Source organism: Delphinus delphis, chromosome 18 (assembly GCF_949987515.2).
Source record: "Delphinus delphis chromosome 18, mDelDel1.2, whole genome shotgun sequence".
Lineage (NCBI taxonomy): Eukaryota > Metazoa > Chordata > Mammalia > Artiodactyla > Delphinidae > Delphinus > Delphinus delphis.
The window spans coordinates 994,811-1,015,318 of NC_082700.1; the positions used below are offsets into that span (position 1 = coordinate 994,811).

General features: G+C 48.9%; 1 protein-coding gene across 2 annotated transcripts in view; it reads right to left on the reverse strand.

Moving 5' to 3' along the window:
• Positions 1-20,508, reverse strand: part of CRYL1 (crystallin lambda 1) — a 73,643-nt gene that overhangs the window by 41,773 nt on the left and 11,362 nt on the right. For both annotated transcript variants that reach the window (XM_059996084.1, XM_059996085.1), the window contains exon 3: positions 10,971-11,097. In XM_059996084.1, coding sequence (XP_059852067.1) covers positions 10,971-11,097 — 127 coding nt within the window. The remainder of the gene's footprint in view (positions 1-10,970; positions 11,098-20,508) is intronic.

Genomic DNA, 20,508 nt, shown 5'->3' on the forward strand with positions numbered 1-20,508 from the left:
CTGGATGGCTGGGCGGCCCCCGGCGCGGAGGAGGGGCTGACGGTACTGGAACGCTCCCCAGTCCCCAGTCCCCAGGTGCAGGCAGCGTGGGTCTTGGTCGCTGGGGAAAGGAGGGTCCAGGAGAGGGGCGTCAGGCAGGGGAGGGGAGGGAGGGGGAGGGGCAGGAGCGCCTGGAAGCTGGAACCTGTCTCTGGACTCCCTCTGTGCCTCTTCGTGCCATCAGGACGGTCAGGATGTCAGGATCTGGGGGTGAGACCTGGGCCTGCAGGGATGGGGGGTGGGAGGGAGCGAACCACACAGGGGTCCCCCCCAGCTCAGACAGGGAGCACGTGAGCTAAGCCACGTGGTGGGAAATCCTTCGTCTCCAATCTAGTTTCTGTTTTCCTGAGACACGGATATAAGAGATACTTCACTTTCCTCTCCATTCTAAGGAAAACAGTGCAAAACCATGAAAATGACCTGGGGTCTAGGATTAAGGAAGCACTGGGGGATCTCCCTGGTGGTCCAGTAGGTGAGACTCCGCACTCCCAACGCAGAGGGCCTGGGTTTGATCCCTGGCCAGGGAACTAGATCCCACGTGCATGCCGCAACTAAGAGCTCGTGTGCCACAACTAAAGATCTCACGTGCTGCAACAAAGATCCTGCGCCGCGACTAAGACCCGGCACAGCCAAAATTTAAAAAAAAAAATTTTTAATAAAAACTAAATTAAAAAAATTTTTTAAATAAAAAATAAATTACAAGGAAGCACAGGGTGCAACAAGAACAGTCTCACAGTTGCCGGATGATCAGGTTCTGAAGAGCCACTAGAAAACTACGCTGTGTGTGAAAGTATCCTGGCTTTCAAACATCAGTGAGCCATTCAAAACATTTTGCTTTTAAACTGTATGTGGCCAGATTCAGCCGTTGGTACCGCCCGGGGCCTCTGTGCTGACAGCTCTTGTGACCTCACGGGATGGGGGCCACACAGCCAGGGGACCAAGCCCAATGCCCAGCACCCGCACCGCCGACCTGACAGTAACACAGTCTCTATCCCAGAAGCAGGAATGGAACGTAGAACGAGACCCTCGGTTCGGGTGGGGGTGGGGAAACACAATATAAAGTTTCACAAAATTCTGTAAGGATCAAAAGAAAGCGAAAAACAGAAACAGGTAATTTGTGAGGTGGCAGGACTCAAGATAACTCATTTTTAGAACAATGACTCTCACCTATTCTAACATTTCAGGAATAACGTCTCAGGAAAGTACCCAAAACGTATCTGGTTAATTGGACCTAAGTCACAGGGTAATTCAGTTGTACTCTCAACGCTCTTCATAAAAGACATCAGTTTCCATCTCTTAATCTCTGAAGAAGGGGATTCCCTATTTAGAGGTGAGGGAGACAGTAGACAGTTAATAAAAATATCGGGGTACAGGGGCTTCCCTGGTGGCACAGTGGTTAAGAATCTGCCTGCCAAGGCAGGGGACACAGGTTCGAGCCCTGGTCCGGGAAGATCCCACATGCCGCGGAGCAACTAAGCCCGTGCGCCACAACTACTGAGCCCACAAGCCACAACTACTGAGCCAGTGTGCCACAACTACTGAAGCCCACGTGCCTAGAGCCCGTGCTCTGCAGCAAGAGAAGCCACCGCAATGAGAAGCCCGTGCACCGCAACGAAGAGTAGCCCCCGCTCGCTGCAACTAGAGAAAGCCCGCGCGCAGCAACAAAGACCCAACACAGCCAAAGATAAATAAATAAATAAATAAAATTTGTTTAAAAAATATATATATATCAGGGTACAAACGAAAAAGCGTGGTGGGTATGTGGCCCTGCATTCTACAAAGAGCAGCAGTTGGACCTCAGCCACAGCTGCTGAGAATCGCTCCATTTAAGGGCAGAAAAGAGTCAGGGTCGTAAGGCAGTGATAATATGTGTTTCATACTTTCCTGCACTTTTTCCATAACCAACTGGCTTTATGCATAATTATTGCATGGAATTCCACCCATATAAATGACTGTCACTAGTAACACTTTCCCACAGCCAAACCAAGTATTCCAAGGGTCAGTTTAGGAAAGAACAAGAGGACAGGAGGACGACTTGGAATAAACACAGCCTCCTGCCCCTCAGGTGCAGGGGGGCCCCGGCTGCTGAGACCAGCTGTGCCCACAGGGGACACGGGAAACTCCCCCTCCCCCCAAGCCCTCCCAGCCAAAACCCCAGCCCCTCCTCAGCCACGGGTCCGGCCCCAGAGCCACACTGGCACATGGGGGCCGCTCAGTGCAGGGGCCTCCCCCGGAGGGGACAAGCCCTCACACCACCAGCAGCTCATGTGATGAGAGGCAGTGGCTCAGCTGAAGCAACGCAGGAAAGCCCCGACACTCCCCGTAACACACGGATTAATAGCAGGAAGGGATGCCGTAAAGTGTTCCAAGCGTGAAAGCACCTCCTTCAGGAAGGCCTCCGCCTTGGCCTGGCTGAGTCACCACCCCTCGCAGGCTCCCCACCCGATCGCAACACACACCGTGGGCCAGGGGAAGCTCGGCCAGGACGACAGGAGCTCGGTCCCTCGCACAAAGGTGCGGCTGGTGCGTGCTGGCGACTAGGCTCCTGAGTGACAGGCAGGCCGCTCTGCCCTGGGCGGCCGGGTCTGACACAGCACAACCCAGCTCCTAAAAGGTGACAGCCACCAACTTGAAAGAAACCTTCTGACCATTTCCCCAGTTGTTCAAACAGATACGCCGGGCAACAAGCCTTTGAATATTGACTTTCAGATGAAAATAAACACCGCGGTGGCTCCGAGTAAGCAGCTCTGAGCCCTGGATGCCTGTGGCACCAGGAACAGCAGGGGCCCGAGAGCTGGGGGGAAACAAACGCCAGCCCGGGGCCCCCAAGGCTCCTGCGGCAGGATGCTGGGCCCCCGGACTTTCACCAGCACGGAGTTATGCCCCAGGTGCTCCTGGGTGTTTTGTAATATTAAATTCCCAGATTCCCTCATATGCCTTACAATACACCTCTGAGAAAGGTAGGACCCCATGACGTGCTGTATGGTACCTAAGGTTCTCGGTCAACAATGACCACCCACCACCAAGAGCAAAAAGGGAAAACACTTTGGGGAAAATAACTGGAGGCTAATATTACAATTGCAAAAGTATTTACTATTTCCCAAGCATTAAATATGCATGCCATGGCCACTTTCAAATGGACTTACCATGTTTTTAACTGAGCAATAAGATTGAAAATTATTTCCTTAGTTGGTATCTACATACTCCACCTAACAGATTTCATAAACTAAATATGTTTATATTAGACACATGCTGATTTTGGCTTTGAGTATTAATTCAGCAACCTACAACTTCTAAGGCATAAGGGATAATTAAGTTTCTGTCCATATAAAGAAAGGTTTAGATACATATAGATATCTAGATTTCTATCTAGATTTCTATTATGTACAGTTTTTGTTATAATGTCGTCACCCCATCTTTCCAAAAGAGTCCTGCAGTGCTTTTTTTTTTTCGTGGTACGCGTGCCTCTCACTGCTGTGGCCTCTCCCGTTGTGGAGCACAGGCTCCGGACGTGCAGGCCCAGCGGCCATGGCTCACGGGCCCAGCCGCTCCGCGGCACGTGGGATCCTCCCGGACCGGGGCACGAAGATCTGAGCTTCTATTTTTTTAAGTTTAGGGGGAAGTAGGGTCACTCATTTAGTTTCACAGTAATTTTGGAACCAAATTAAAAATGTCAACGTTGGGACAATGACACGTTTGTTGTTACAAATGTGGATAATGAAATGCCTGTTTTCATTAATCAATTTAATAAGCATCTTAAAGATCAATGTACCCAGTACTGGTGAGCCTGAAATCCACTGTCTTAATGAGCCGCTCTTAATAGCCGGGAATTCACAAGGCCAGCAACAAGCCACCAAGGGCCAGAAAGGGGCCTACGCCTCGTGGTTCCATTAATGAACCTGCCCTTAGAAATGTAACTCGAAACACAGAAGAATGATACACGGCGATCATCAACCAAGTTTCCTTTGTCAAAGTAAAATACTGCAAGCAGCAGTGAGATCGCCGTTTTCTAAACGGCATTTGATTTCGATCGACCGAATCCCACCTACGCAGGGGCCTCGCAGAGAAAGCGCACAAGACAGACGTGTACAGACGAGCTCATCTCGGGCCATGGCGTGTCACGGCATCCCTGATGCCCAGATCTGTCTCTTCTGTCGTGCAACTCTTACAGTGACATCATCAAGACGGTGGGATAGGAAGCCCCGGAGACAAAATCGTAGCAACAACCTCAGCCCAGAAAGCCTTTGTGAGAACTCCAGAAGCCACTTAGGAAGTCGCAGGACCAGGCGGGCGCAAAGCCAAGAACAAGTGCGTGGAAGTGGGTGTCATCTACGAGACCCCTCCCCTAAGCCGTCACGCTCAGGACCAGAAGGAAAGGCCCAACCCACAGCTTCTCCTCGGGAGGATGCTGCACACCCACATGGCTGCTTTCGTGGGCTGCGAGGGGCTGGTTTCAGTCTACCTGACTCTCAGCGCTGACGGGGATGGTACACCTTGGATGCCTGGGGGCCGCTGAGAACAAAGGGGACTCGGGAACAGCTCATTGAGGCGCCAGAGACCCTGCAGTGCCGCACATGGACACCCGGGGGAGCAAGAGAGGCCGAGGCAAACTGCTAACGGGAATTACAGAGCGATAAGATCTCCAGAAAAGGGCAGAAAGGCCCCCAGAGCCTCTAGCCAGGCTGACTGGTGAAAGTCTTTCCCTATCCGAAGCCAGTCCTCAATATTGGGGAAAGAAAACGTCTCCAACATAGTGGAGCAGGGTCAGCAGACTATGAGCCAGGCCAACTCAGTCCATGGCCCACAGCCAAGGATGGCTTTTACATTTTTGAAGGACTGTAAAATATGCAAGAGGCTGTCCTCAGCCTCAAGGCCTAAAACATTTACTCGCTGGCCTTTTATTTTTTAAAAATTTGCCGACCCGTATATTAAACCTTATTAGCACACAAACTTTCAGGGGCCAAGACAATACCATGTACAGTGCCTTACTTGGTATTCTTAATCTTCAAACTATAAAGATTATTTCAATGTGTTAAACTGTTTTATTTCTAAACATTAATGTTCAACTGTGAAAACACGTTATTTAGCTAATAATTGAACAGTGTACAAATGAATGATTTCCTAACCTATAGAAAATACACGACTAGGTAGATCAGTATACAAGGACATGGAAAAAAACAATCATAATGTATTATTAAGTACAAAAATCAAGTCGTAAAACATTATATCATAATAGGATTCCTATTATGAAAATGTTAAGTCTGTAATATATGATTACAAGAGTTGTAGAACTCTGGATAAATAAACTCCAAACTCTTCACAATACTCACCCCCAGGGGTTGGGAGGCGAACAACTTTTTAAAAAATAAATTTATTTATTTATTTATTCTTGGCTGCGTTGTGGTGCACGGGCTTCTCATTGCGGTGGCTTCTCTTATTGCAGAGCACAGGCTCTAGGCACCCGGTAGTTGTGACTCGCAGGCTCTAGAGCACAGGCTCAGTAGCTGTGGTGCATGGGCTTAGTTGCTCCACGGCATGTGGGATCTTCCCAGACCAGGGCTCGAACCCGTGTCCCCCGCATTGGCAGGTGGATTCTTAATCACTGCGCCACCAGGTAAGTCCCCCTCATATACAACTTTATGCTTCTTTTTTTTCCTCCAACAAGTGTGAACCACTTCTGAAATTTTTAGGACAACAAAAAATGTTTGAAGAAATGTTATTCCTATTTTAAATATAAACATTATATTCCAGTTTATAAAACTAAGGATAATAAAGACCCTATGGGGACGTGAAAGCAGTGGAGAACTTCACTCCCACCCTAAAAACAAGGAAAAGCCAGATAAATTACAAAATCGTAACTTTTCTTGGACCTAGCTGAGATCACAGAACAACCCAATAACCTGAAATCCAAGGAAAGACGGGCCTCTCCAAGGAGAGACTGGAGGCTTTGTCCCCTGGGGCAGAGCTCAGAGGAAAACTGCAGGCGCTACTAAAGCAGGTGATAAGTCAACCCAAAGCCCAACAAATTGCTGAGTGTGAGCTGGCGGGAGGGCCTAGGCCACCAGGAGGTACAGACAGAGCACAGCTCACACCTGTCCGCCTGCCAGTGCAGGGGACACAGGTTCGAGCGCTGGTCCGGGAAGATCCCATATGCCTCGGAGCAACTAAGCCCGTGTGCCACAACTACTGAGCCTGCACTCTAGAGCCTGTGAGCCACAACTACTGAGCCCACGTGCCACAACTACTGAAGCCCTCGTGCCTACAGCCCATGCTCCGCAACAAGAGAAGCCACCGCAATGAGAAGCCCGCGCACCCCAACAAAGAGTAGCCCCCGCTCGCCGCAACTAGAGAAAGCCCGCGCGCAGCAATGAAGACCCAACGCAGCCAAAAAAAAAAGACCCGAATAACACTATCAACCAACATGACCTAGTTGATATTTACGTTCACTCCTCTCAACAACAGCAGAATACACATTTTCCTCAATTGCACATGGAATATTCACCAAGATAAACTATAACCTGGGTTATAAAATACGCCTCAACAAATTCAAAGAATTGAAATGACATAAAGCACGTTTTGGGACTACAATGGACTTAAACTAGAAATCAATAACAAAGATATATGGAAAATCCTCCCAAATTTAAATAAATGAAACAACACACTTTTAACTGTAACTATATTACTATCCGCTAGCAGCGAGCAATTAGGAGTTGAAAATTTCTGAGGGTACCTTTCACAAGAGCACCTACTTCATGACCTATGTATGTATGAACCTAACAAAGCATGTGCAGGCCCGGGTGATTCCGCCTTATACCACGTTATGGAGCAGGCAAAACTCAGGGACAGAGCCAGAGCAGTGGCTGCAGGCCTGGGATGGGGAGGGGAGGCTGATGGCAAAGGGGAAGGGGGGACTCTGTGGGGTGACGGGCATGCTCTAAAGCTGGGCGTGGGGTGACCTGACTTCACGCATTTCTCAGAACACACAGGACTGGACACTAACGCTGCCAGAGTTTACTGTATGTAAATTATAGCCTGATTTTACAAATTAAAACACACACACACGAACAGGAAAAATGAAATTCGAGTTTCAATGTGCACGCTCAGTGCTGGTCGCCCCACGTGCTCCCGCCACACTTGAACACAACCCTCCCACTCCGACCACAACCCACCAAAAGGAGGATCATTCTGAGCCTCAGTGGACCAAGACCAAAAGTCCAGCAAGCTTGCATTCTTTAAGAAAATGTACACATTTAAACTGTAGTATTTATCGTGAACACTGCTTCCTGTAATTACTGACAGTCTCCAAGTCCTTACCAAAATGACTAGCATGGACTTCCCTGGTGGCACAGTGGTCAAGAATCCGCCTGCCGGGCTTCCCTGGTGGCGCAGTGGTTGAGAATCTGCCTGCTAATGCGGGGGACATGGGTTCGAGCCCTGGTCTGGGAGGATCCCACATGCCGCGGAGCGGCTGGGCCCGTGAGCCGCAACTGCTGAGCCTGCGCGTCTGGAGCCTGTGCTACACAACAAGAGAGCCCACAATAGTGAGGGGCCCGTGCACCGCGATGAAGACTGGCCCCACTTGCCACAACTAGAGAAAGCCCTGGCACAGAAACGAAGACCCAACACAGAAAAAATAAATTAATTAATTAATAAAAACTCCTACCCCCAACATCTTCTTTAAAAAAAAAAGAAAAGAAAGAATCCGCCTGCCAATGCAGGGGACACGCGCGCAGCAACGAAGACCAAACACAGCCAAAAAAAAAAGACTAGCATTTTCTAAATTGTACAGGTAAGGTTCAGATGCAAATTCTCACATCCACATGGATAAATATCATTTTTACTTCTAGATCTCGGCTGCTGCCCTGCTTGTGTAAGGTAAGTCCACTTAAAGCTCATACTTAATTCCATGACCATTCCCAGGGCTCCTACCAGCTACCTTGATCTCAGGTCTGAAATTCCAGAGGTAAGATGAAGCCTCTGTACCACAGCTAGTGAGCCTTAATGCTCTGTAACAGCCAATGCATTAGACGGGCTTTTCAGAATAAACTTATTTTTCCAGCACGGTAGATTCTCTTGCCAGGCAAGATTTGATTTCAAAATTGCACTAAGTTCTAGAAATTCAGGTTCCATTCTTGCACGCTCCCACATTTCAGCAGAGTGTTAGGAAACCTTCTGACCCAGGCTCCCGCCCGCTGGGGTTTGGGTAGAAGACAAACTGACCACAAAGAACTACGCTCACATTTCTGGGGCTGTGACCCTCGGGACTCAGTAAATCCCACAACTGGATGGTTTGCGGTGGAAGCGTTGTTTGTATTAATTCACGCGCTCTGCCTCCTGACTCTGGACAATTCACTGAAGTAATGATCATTCTCTTTTTATTAAAGAAAAGCCTCCAAGTAGCCTGGATTAATTTCTCTACAATGAGAATTTTTCCTTTTATAATTGGGAAAAAGGGAACCATAAGGAATTGCTAAGAAGGGCTGGGCTGGCAGGAAGCCTCCGGGCAGCAGGACGGGGAGCTGCCGCGAGGCTGGCGGGGGCGGATGCAGCCGTGGCCTTGGCCCTTCGGCTTCAAGGTCATTTTTATTTATTTATTTATTTATTTGCGGTACGCGGGCCTCTCACTGCTGTGGCCTCTCCCGTTGTGGAGCACAGGCTCCGGACGCGCAGGCTCAGCGGCCATGGCTCACGGGCCCAGCCGCTGAGCGGCATGTGGGATCTTCCCAGACCGGGGCGTGAATTCGTGTCCCCTGCATCGGCAGGCGGACTCTCAACCACTGCGCCACCAGGGAAGCCCCGAGGTCATTTTTAGATGGAAGGTTCTCTCAGGTTAGATATCACATGATAAACATAACAGTTTTTTTTTTAAGTCCAAAAATTATACTTCTATCTGATAGAGACAGGAAGGCAAGAAAGGCTGTAAAGTCCTAAAGAAAAACCGTGAGGCAAAATTCTATTTACAGTATAATGTTAAGTATGTTAGAGAAAGAGAGAAAATAAACAGAAGAAATGGAAAGAAATACAAATACAGGAAAGTACTAAAACATTTTTGGAATAATGGACCCGAGTAGGATTCTCCCAAACTTTCTTTATTCTTTAAAATAAATGTTTAGAAACCTAATATAACTTAACAAACACATGGTATCACATCACGCAGGTTTTGATTGGGGGGGATTTATTTTCTCATTTGTTTGGAAAACATAAGGTGAAATTAAGATGCATTAGTTGCGGGTTTCCCTGGTGGCACAGTGGTTAAGAATCCGCCTGCCAATGCAGGGGACACGGGTTCGATCCCTGGTCCGGGAAGATCCCACATTCCGCGGAGCAACAAAGCCTGTGCACCACAACTACTGAGCCTGCGCTCTGGAGCCCGCGAGCCACAACTACAGAGCTCGCGAGCCACAACTATGGAAGCCCACACACCTAGAGCCCATGCTCTGCAACGAGAGAAGCCACTGCAATGAGAAGCCCACCCACCACAACGAAGAGCAGCCCCCGCTCGCCGCAACTAGAGAAAAGCCCACGAGCAGCAACCAAGACCCAATGCAGCCAAAAATAAATTAATAAATTAGAAAAAAGAAAAGAGGCTCAAGTCACTTAGTGAAGACAGACGCCAAGTCAGACACCGTTTAAGAGTCTGAACGAGTGTTCTGTGGTCACATGTTCACATGTCAGGTCATCATACATGTCATTATAAACTTTCATTTCCATCGCAGAAATATTATATATCAAATTGACCCCAAAAAGGAATTTATTGATGTTCTCATTGGAGGCAACGGAGCCTGGCCTTGCATTAGGGTCACCTGATGTGACCACGACGACCCAGGCATGGGTGTCCCACCCTCGCCGGACCAGGACGAGGGGTCGGGTCAGGAAGCCGGAGAAAGGCCCTCACAGCTGCTCAGTACAGGGCGGGCGGCTCGAGGTCTGCTCTGGAGCCCTCGGTCCCCTGTCCCCTCGCCCCTGCAGGGGGTCTCTTCTGGCACCACGAGCTGCACGACCTACATCCCCCTCCTCCAGCAGGGTCGCAGAAGAGAAGACACTTCCCTTAAAAACGAGCTAACCACGTGAAGACCCTCCTCTGCGGGGACCGTGCTGGGAGGACCCCTGGGCGCTCAGGGCCACGTCAGGAAGGCTAAGCAGTAACGCCGGGGCCCCTCAGAGCCCTCGGTGTCACGAGATCCGGGTGGAAAGACCAGGAGGAGATGGGGAGCTTTGCTGTGTGAACTGGAGGAGCGTCAGGCCCTCGGCCTCCGGACCAGGAAACACACTCGGGCCCCGGGTTTGCTCCCACATTCTCAGCTCAACCATCGTCACAGAGCAGACGAAACATCAGCACTGACTGGACAGACAGTGAGGGGCTCCGGAGCGAAGCCCGCGTCAACCCTGGGCAGTAAGTGTCACATTTCAGAAGCCGGGGTGACACCGGGGTCTCAGTGGAGCAGGAGCTGCTTGTGGGCCCGGGTGGGCTGGACCCTGTGAGGGCACCTCCCGCTCGGCCTGGAGCATCCTCGGCGGTGGGAACAGGGCCTCCAGAGAGCCTGCTTTTGCTGAGTGACGTTGTTGGAAAAACTAAATGCAAATGCCACAAGAAACAAAAGGGTTTCTTTTGGGTGATTTCTTTCAGCTTTTACACAATTGCATATGAGAACATGAACATAATCTCTCATTCAATTAGAAGAAGAACAAAATAACAGTGTCAGCTGTCCAGAAAATGTATTTTTGCTCAACGTTCTAACACCCCTGAAAGATAACACTATCCCAGGGGTTTGACGGGAGCCCATGTACCAGACGGTTAAAGACAGTGTTTCCTGTCACGTGAACGACATCCTGACCTGCAGGTACACGATGCCCACGCCTTCGACTGCCTTTGACCCAAGGAGCTGGAAGGCTAGCTGTTCCAACCCCGGCGGGCAGGTGTCCCCACTCACCTGGACGTGCAGGGCGCCCTCTACCGCCTCCCGGATGTCGGAACAACTGCTGATGAGTGACAGCTGCTCCTCGGCGCCCAGCGAGCCTTTCAGGGAGCCCGACTGCTCCAGCAACTTCATCTCTTTTCTGGAAAGCAGTGCAGAGTGAGCCGTGAGTATTCGGAAACAATTCAAAATCAAACAGAGGTCTACGTTACTCATCAGCAGGGAAATGCAAATCAAAACCACGGGACGCCCATTAGGATGGTGACGGGGAACAGAAGAGAGAAGAAACCAAGCGCTCGCGGGGATGTGGAGAAACAACCCTGTGCACTGCCGGCTGGAATGCAAAAGCTGCAGCCAGGGGGGCAGATGTTGGGTGGTTTCTCAACAAGTTAAAAATAGGACTATCATGAACTGGTGACTCCACTTTTGGGTGTATACCCCCAAAAGCTAAAAGCTGGGACTCAAACACATATTTGTACCCCAGTGTCCATACCAGCATTGCTCAGTGGCCAAAAGAGGGGAACAACCCAATGTCCACAGACGGATGAATGGATACACAACCACACAATGGAATGTTATTCAGCCTTAAGAGGGAAGGAAACCCTGACACAGGCTACACTGAAACGCAGCAGGACGCTATGTCCTCAGCCTGCCTTTTGTCTGTGGAAAAACTTTAGCCAAAGAATAAGTTTAATCAGAGAAGTGAGAAAATGCAGAAACAAAGGAAAACAGTCAAAGGAGACCAAAAAATAATAGTTTAGTCATTAAGCATAGTCAAGGACCTTTAGTTCCCCCTTAAGGGATAGGGATAATACTCTGAGCCGTATCCTGTGAGCTGTCTTGCAGATACTGAAACCCTCACCGGGTGAAAGAAGTTAACTCCATGATGACCAGACTGTAGCCATGACAGAAGCTGCCACAATTCCGAGAACTGGCCTCAAAGAGATGGAAGCAAACCGAATGTGGAACTGAAGTTTAACTGTACCTAAAACAATCAAGATGACGTCGGTCAGATCAGCGATGACCAATTTCATGGTGACTGTCAGAGCTGCCTGTTCTGTTTCTGCCGGTAGAATAAAAGCTGTCTGGAAAAGCTCCTGCCCCCTGGTTGTCAGCGGGGGGAGTCGGCCTTTGGACAGGCGTCCGTCTCCCTCCGCCCCCCACCCCGGCTGCTGGCCTGCAAAATAAAGCAAACCTTCCCTTCCACCAGCCTGGCCTCTTTATTGGCTTTTGAGTGGCGAGTGGCCGGACCCCACTTCCGGTTACAACACCATGGATGAACCTTGAGGACATTATGCTCAGTGAAACAGCCAGCCACACAAGGACAAGTACTGTACGATTCCACTTGTACGAGGTCCCTAGAATAACCAACTTCACAGAGAGAGAGTGGGGGCTGCCAGGGGCTGGAGTAGGCTGCTGTCTAATGGGGACAGAGTCTCAGTTTGCAAGATGACGATGACAAGAGTGATGGAGACAGATGGCTGTGCAACAGTGTGAATGCGCTTAATATCACTGAACTGGACCAAAAAATTATTAAGACAATAAATCTTATGTTATATGAATTTTAAAATTAAACTTTTTTAAAAAAAGTCTTTAAAGGGTGAAACAAGGCCCATGGTGGGTAAAACCAGAAACCAGTGGCTGTTCAGCCTCAGTGGGCCCCTGGGGAGAGGGGCACAAGGAGGCGCCTCGCAACGTGGACCAGGGCTGCGTGGCTGTAACTCACGACACGTTAAATACACAAGGTAAGCACACGCACAAACGTGCACAGGCTTTCCAGAACATTCTCTGGATTTCTCTGCCAGTGACTCAGCCACTTTCACGTGGTTTCAGGCCACAGGTTTTATCACTAAGCCGTCGGGGAGTCCTTTGGAGGGAACAAGTTGGGTTGGCGCTCCTGGGCGCAGGGTGTCAGCCAGGGGTCGGGGAGGCCCTGGGTTGGGGCGATGGTTTGAGCGTGGCCAGTTACCTGGAGGGTCTGGGTCTCAGGTCACCAGGCACTGCGGGAACAGGAGACCACGGGAAGGCCGGGCATCATGTGAGTGAGGCCTGGACAGGAGGGACGGCCCTGGGCCGGTGTCTGCAGGGCATCCCTGAGCCGAGGTAACCCATGGGCAGCCCTGCTCGTCCTGTCCTGTCCTGTCCTGAGCTGTCCTGCCTTCTCCTGTCCTGTCCTCTCCTGTCCTGTCCTGCTTTGTCCTGTCCTGTCCTGTCCTGACCTGTCCTGTCCTCTCCTGTCCTGTCCTGTTCTGCCCTGTCCTGTCCTGTCCTGCTCTGCCCTGTCCTGTCCTGCCCTGTCCCGGGGAGGCCGGTACTCCTGAGGCACCAGGGCCCACGTGGGTCGGCCAGCTCCCTTGTTCTGTTTTTTTCTTAAAGCTGTGCATTTTGTATTTTGCTTTAGCTACAAATTGAGGAAGAGAAACTTTCTTGCTACTGTTACTGTGAAAAAACGGAAAGATGTGCTGAAATACAGGTTTCTTTATTATTTTACCAAAAAGAGGCTTCAGGCAAAGAGAACAGGTCCACGACGCATCAGGCGGACGCAGCCCCTCCTGCTTCTGGGACGGCTTCGCGAAGAAGCCCTCGCAGGCCATCACCATGCAGGGGACTCAGGCTTCAATTTTTTAAAAGGAGGCAGAATCTGTGAGAGTTTTATCATATAAATGATTTGGAAGAGCTGTGGTATATCAGCCAAAACAAACCAAAAAAGCTAGTTACACGAGTTCCAATATTCTTCATTGAGTGTTTTGGAAGAACTTCTGCCTCGAGCTTTGCAGGGGACGAACATAAATACCTGGAAAAGGTACGACTCTCAGCTGGCTTCTCAGCCTCATACACTCACTACGCGGAGGCCGAGAACGCCCGCTGAGAGGCTGCAGTGCCCCAGCCTGACCTCTAGAGGGCAGCCCAGCACCAGGACTCAAGGCTCCTAACTTCAGCAAAGTTAGGAGAAAAGATGTTAACAATTAACAGTATAGGGTCCAAAATGGGTGATCTTTTTGTATATTTCTGTTTTTGAGATTTTATTTTAAACAGACATTTATTAATTTAAAAAGATAAGAACTTATCAAAGAAATAAAACACAAGTATTTCCCAAACAGCAGAATGTGTTCCCAGGTCAGATCCTAAGCCCTGGTGTAGGGACGGGGGACAGGAGACTGTGGGTTTGGGTTATAAACTCTAGTTAATAGTTGTCTTTATGCATGCATTTCCTTAATAAAATTGTTTAAAATATAACAACCTAGGCACTGAGCTGTTTCAGAGGATTCCTGGTGTCCTGTGCTCTGCACTCCGCCTGTAGCCCTGTCCTCGCTGCCTGCTTCCTGTCTGCGGCCAACTCCACGAGGAGCGTCACTGTCAGCCTGTTATGAAGTGACAAAGGGATTTGGGGCAGGTTTTTCTACTTCCCCCCGCTTCCCTGAGGTCTGAGGCACTGAGGCAGCTGGAGATGGAGAGGATGCAGCGGGAGGGCAGAGCCAGGCAGGACCAAGCTCATGAACGCAAGTCTACTTGGCCTCCGCCAACAAAAATCCTAAATCACAGAGGCACAGGGCAGGGGGCAGCTGGGAAACGAGGGGCCAGGCCAGACGTGTCCCAGGGCCCAGGGATGCTCAAGTGCGTCAAGCTGATGCTCACAAAGGCCCCAGTTACGTCGGGACGACGTGCCGCGGCGCCCTCGGCCCCTGCGGTGGAATGCTGTGCGGACGCTTTCTTTTCATTCATTCATCTCATTTTTATCATTTTCAGTGTCTCTGAAGTGGGAAAATACCAAACTTTTTATTAAAAATAGGAGCCACTTGGAGCTTCCCTGGTGGCGCAGTGGTTGAGAGTCCGCCTGCCGATGCAGGGGACACGGGTTCGTGCCCCGGTCCGGGAAGATCCCACATGCCGCGGAGCGGCTGGGCCCGCGAGCCATGGCCACTGAGCCTGCGCGTCCGGAGCCTGTGCTCCGGGACGGGAAAGGCCACGGCGGTGAGAGGCCCGCGTACCTCAAAAAAAAAAAAGAGTTTCAACATTTTATTTTCTACTACAGGATGTTCAGAAGAACTGAATATGGTAAGTGAGGCAAACCGCAAGGGCGGGATAGACGGCAGAAAAGTCTGTGAAAAACACAGCCACAGACTCTAGAAAACGTTCCTATGACTCAGTTAAAACAACTATTGAGCTAGTGCTCAATATGTTCTAGGCTCTGGGGACAAGAATCGCTTTATTTCTGTGCCCATCCTGGCTGGTGTTTGGAGATCAAACACCGAGGGGTGCCGAGAGGAAGGCACAGCTCTGTCCTCACCTGTGTGACAACAAGGACCACAGAACAGGGGCCACAAAAGGATGTTCCTTGGGACTTCCCTGGGGTGGTCCAGTGGGTAAAACTCTGCCCTCCCAATGCAGGGGGCCTGGTTCGATCCCCGGTCAGGGAACTAGATCCCACATGCCGCAACTAAGACCCGATGCAGCCTAAATAAATAAGTATTAAAGAATAATAAGGATGCTCCTTGAGCACAACAACGACCCACCAGCCAATTTAACCCAATCGGGAAGATACACCGTTTATGCTTCTTGACAAAAGGATAAAGTTGGTTCTCCTTAAGCCTCGTGCCTAAGACATGGCCAGGGATACTTCATCTTGGGGTCCTGAACCTCTCAGGACCACAGCCAACACCCAGTGTTGCTGTCGACGTGAGCCGACAGCCATTTCGGCCTGCAGGCTGATGGTTTTCTTACTGAAAGAAGCAGTGACAATTCTTTTCTGGCTGAAAAGATTGTGACACTCAGAACTCATCTTCCTGACCAAAATATTCCCAAAAGTAAGGCTTGGATTCGAGGCTCTGAACTTGGTCTCCGGTGCAGGAATGGCACATTTGAAAATCCCCTGATTTAAGAAAGGGGGGCAGGTGGCCTTACGTTAGTCACAATACCTAAAACTGAGTGGTGCCCCACCTAGGAGGGTGACCAGACAGCACTCAAACCCAATTCTCCCGGAGGCTTTTGCCAGCAACAATCTGAGCAGAGGCAGTCACAAGATATCCCGAAATCCCACTTCCTGTCAGAAGTACAACCAGTTCTGCATATTAAAGTGAACTCGACTTACACATATGTGGGTTATGAAAACAAAGCCACTGTATGAGGAAAGATCTGTGTGTACTCAAGTTAAGACACATAAGAATTCAGTACACTTGCTTGTTCTATAACAAGGATGCTAATAGTAATTGTTTTGGTTTGGTGTTTTTTGTTTTGTTTTGTTTTTTTTGGTTGAAAAATCTTACAGGCCAATCTAATTGGCCACCAATAATAGTTTAAAGTATTAGATCTTAATTAAGCAAAGTAGTAGGAAAATAGGAAAGCCTTTAATCTGGCCTAAAAAAAAAGCAACAAGAAAACCCTACTTATAATTTCCCCATGTTCTCCCTGATAACTGAAAGGACTTTAAAAGTGGCCAAGATCTTTAATGATACACCTAAAAAATAAGGCCTATTAATACAAATACCCCAAGAAGCAGGACAAAGGACTTTTCAATGAGGAATCATAAGAGTTTGCTCTTGGTTACAGCTGCGCTGGAACTAGGTCTACAAAATAAAACATGAAACGATAACAGAACTGAAAAGTGTAGAGGTCAGTAAACTACAGTCCAGTTCCCATAAGGCCTGAGAGAGAATGATGATTTTTACATTTTTTGTTTTGTTTTGTTTTGTTTTTTGGGGTACGCAGGCCTCTCACTGTTGTGGCCTCTTCCGTTGCGGAGCACAGGCTCCGGACGCGCAGGCTCAGCGGCCACGGCTCACGGGCCCAGCCGCTCCGCGGCATGTGGGATCTTCCCGGATCGGGGCACGAGCCCATGTCCCCTACATCGGCAGGTGGGCTCTCAACCACTGCGCCACCAGGGAAGCCCGATTTTTACATTTTTAAATGGTTGAAACAAACAAACAAACAATACTTTGTGACGTGTGACAATTTTATGGACTCCAAAGCTAGTGCTAACACACTAAGTTTGCTGGGACGCAGGCCTGCCCCTTGTTTGCACACGGACTGGCAGCTTCAGCTCCACAAGGAGGAACTGAAAGGCCTAAAGCTCTACTGTCTGGCCTTTCCGAGCTGGTCTGCAGCCCGCACCGGGCTGGCTCAGGGTCGCCTCTCCAGGCTGGGCTTCCCTCCAACCCTGGGCCTGCTGTTGAGCTAAACTCTCAGCTCCAAACCGCCTCCACCAACACGCTTGCCAGAAAGCCAAGTAAAAGCCCAGCTTGTGAGGCCCAGCACGACTGTCACTACCATCCCCATAGGGACTCCCTGTGCCCCGACTCAGACAAACCACTAATGTGGGAACAAAAGATAAATTTATCAAAGTCAGTGTAATTTCACCTACTTAGGAACGCCACAAATTCCTCAAAGTTCTTTAGACTGTATTCCCCTTAATGGTTGTTACACTCACGATAAATTCCTATTGCTCCCTACGTCACCGTGATGAAATAAAATTCGTATTTCAAGGAATTTTATTTATGAATTTATTTACAAATTTAATTTATGAACTTATTTATACATTTAATCTATACATTTATAAACTTCATTTGTAAATTTCAAGGAAAATTTAAACATAAAACTTTTCTCTGCCCAGGGCAGAGAAACCAGGGCAGGGTGCTGGTTCCCCCTCAAGGAATATACATCACAATACCTTGAGTTCTTCTACCGGAACTAAGGCCCCAACCCAGTGGAGGATGGCAATTTCAGGCTGAGCTCAAGATTCCTGGAGCTCCGCCCTTTACTCACCACCAACCAATCAGAAGAAAGTCTGCACACAGTGGGAGACGAGGAAGACTGACCCCCTCTCCCAATGATTCTCCCTTTAATTTCATGGTTGAGGAGAATCTTTGGATTTTTTTTTTGGAACATGACCCCACCTTCTCCCCAGGTTGCCGGCCTCCTGAATAAAGCAACCTTTCCTTTCCAACCAACAGTGGTCTCTCCAGTAGTGGCTTTTGAGCAGTGAGTTCAATAACAAATATGCATACTTGACATATAACCCTTCATCTTCATCCCAAAAACTTACACAACTGTGCTTTGACCTCTCACAGGAGGAGCAGTCCTCAGACTTTCTGAAAGACTGTTTCCTGGGTTATAATCCTCAGGTTGGCTCAAATAAAATTTTCCACTTCTTTCTTAGATTAACTATCAATATTTTTTCATCCTCCACTAAATTAAATACTAAGTTCTTTGTGCTGCCTTGTTCCTTTGATGTCTTTTAAAAACACTCTAGGGCTTCCCTGGTGGTGCAGTGGTTAAGAATCCACCTGCCAATGTAGGGGACATGGGTTCAAGCCCTGGTCTGGGAAGATCCCACATGCCACGGAGCAACTAAGCCCGAGCGCCACAACTACTTCGCCTTTGTGCTTAGAGCCCGTGTTCCACAACAAGAGAAGCCACGGCAATGAAAAGCCCGCGCACCGCAACAAAGAGTGGCCCCCGCTCACCGTAACTAGAGAAAGCCTGCGTGCAGCAACGAAGACCCGATGCGGCCAAAAATAAATAAGCAAGTAAATAAATGTATTTTTTTAAAAAAGGGAAATCTATTTAAAAAAAAAAAAACTCTTACCATATGATCCAGCAATTGTACTCCTTGGTATTTACCCTTAGGAGTTGAAAACATGTCCATACAAAAACCTGCGTGGATGTTCGTTTATAGGAGCTTGGTTCGTAATTGTCAAAATGTGGGAGCGCCCAAGATGTCCTCCGGTAAGTAAATGGATAAATAAACTGCGGTGTATCCCAAAAATGGAGTATTATTCGGTGCTAAAAGGAATGAGTTATGAAAAGACATGGGGAAAACTTAAGTGCATATTATTAAATGAAAGAAGTCCACGTGAACAGGCTACAGACTGTGATTCCAAACTGCTACAGTATAAAGCTCAGTGGCTGACAAGGGCTTGGGAGGAGGGAGCACAGGTGAAATGGAGCAGGACCCTGCGGGGCCCTCCCGGGTACAAAAGCCTTTTTGTGTCCCCTTTTCTTGTTGGCAGGAAAAAGGGTTCAGCCTCATAGACCTTCCCTGAGTTCCAAAGGGCAGCTTCAAACAGTTGCTGATCAGGGAAGGGACGGGATGCAGAGACCAGGGAGGAGCAGTCAGGAAATAGCGCAGCCTTGGGGCGGGGTCCCTCCTCCTTCCTCCTCAAGGAATACACATCACAATACCTGTCTGAGCTCTTCTGCAGAACCCAGGTGGAGGATGGTAACTTCAGGCTGAGCACATGATTCCTGAAGCTCCGCCCTCTTACCTCACCACCAACCAATCAGAAGGAAGTCCCACACCCTGAAGCGCTCACCCCAAATTTTGCCTAATAAAGACTTTTCCCTAAAAACCACTGGGGAGTTCGGGTCTTTGGAGCACAAGCCGCCGGTTCTCCTTGCTTGGCCCTGCAGTAAACCTTTCTCTGCTCCATACTCTGCCATTTTGGTTTTTTGGGCCTCACTGTGCATCAGGCACGTGAAGTTTCATTTGATAACACAGGAAACTTTTAGGGCAGTAACTTTTCCTTATGATACTATAATGGTGGATACATGTCCGTATGTCTGAACCCACAGAATGTACAGTAAGTCCCTTACATACAGAACGAGTTCCATTCCAAGAGCACGTTCGTACGTCCAGTTTGTTCGTAAGGCCAACACAGTTAGCCTAGGTGCCCAACTAACACAGTCAGCTATATATACCACTGCGTTTACGCTTGCTTCCGGACATCCTGGGCTTGAAATGAAGATACTGTACTACTGTACTCTAGACAGTACTGTACAGTAAGGTACACAAAAGCACAGTGGCCGTCCACTTGTAGAGGATGCACACGCGTGACAGTGTACGCCGGACAGGGGAACTAACTTACGTGGATGGACATGCGAACACGCGTTTGCAACTTGAAGGCTCGTGTGTAGGGGACTTACTATACAACACTAAGAGTGAACTGTGATGTTAACTGTGGTCTTTGGATGATGATGATGTGTCATTGTAGTTGTAACAAATGTACCATCCGGTGAGGGATGTTGACAGTGGGGGCGCTGTGCATGTGTTTGGGGCTGGGGGGGACACAGGAAAGCTCTATACCTCTCCTCAGTTTTGCTGTGAACCTAAAACTGCTCTAAATAAAAAGATCTGTTTTAAAAAGAGAGGGACTTCCCTGGTGGCGCAGTGGATAAGACTCCGCACTCCCAATGCAGGGGGCCTGGGTTCGATCCCTGGTCACGGAATTAGATCCCACATGCATGCCACAACTAAGAGTTTGCATGCCACAACTAAGGAGCTGGCGAGCTGCAACTAAGGACCCCTGGAGTTGCAACTAAGGAGCCCGCCTGCCACAACTAAGACCCAGTGCAACCAAATAAATAAATAAATATTTTAAAAATAAATAAATAAAATAAAAAGAGAAAATGTAGGTATTAAAAAGGAGCTGTTTCATTAAAAAAATATTTATCAACTAAAAAAACAAAAGAACTGAAGCCAGCAAAAGTCAGGGTTGTCCTAAGGGTACATGCACGAGGGGCCTGTGTCTGAGACCCCGGGTCAGGAGTGAAGGAGACA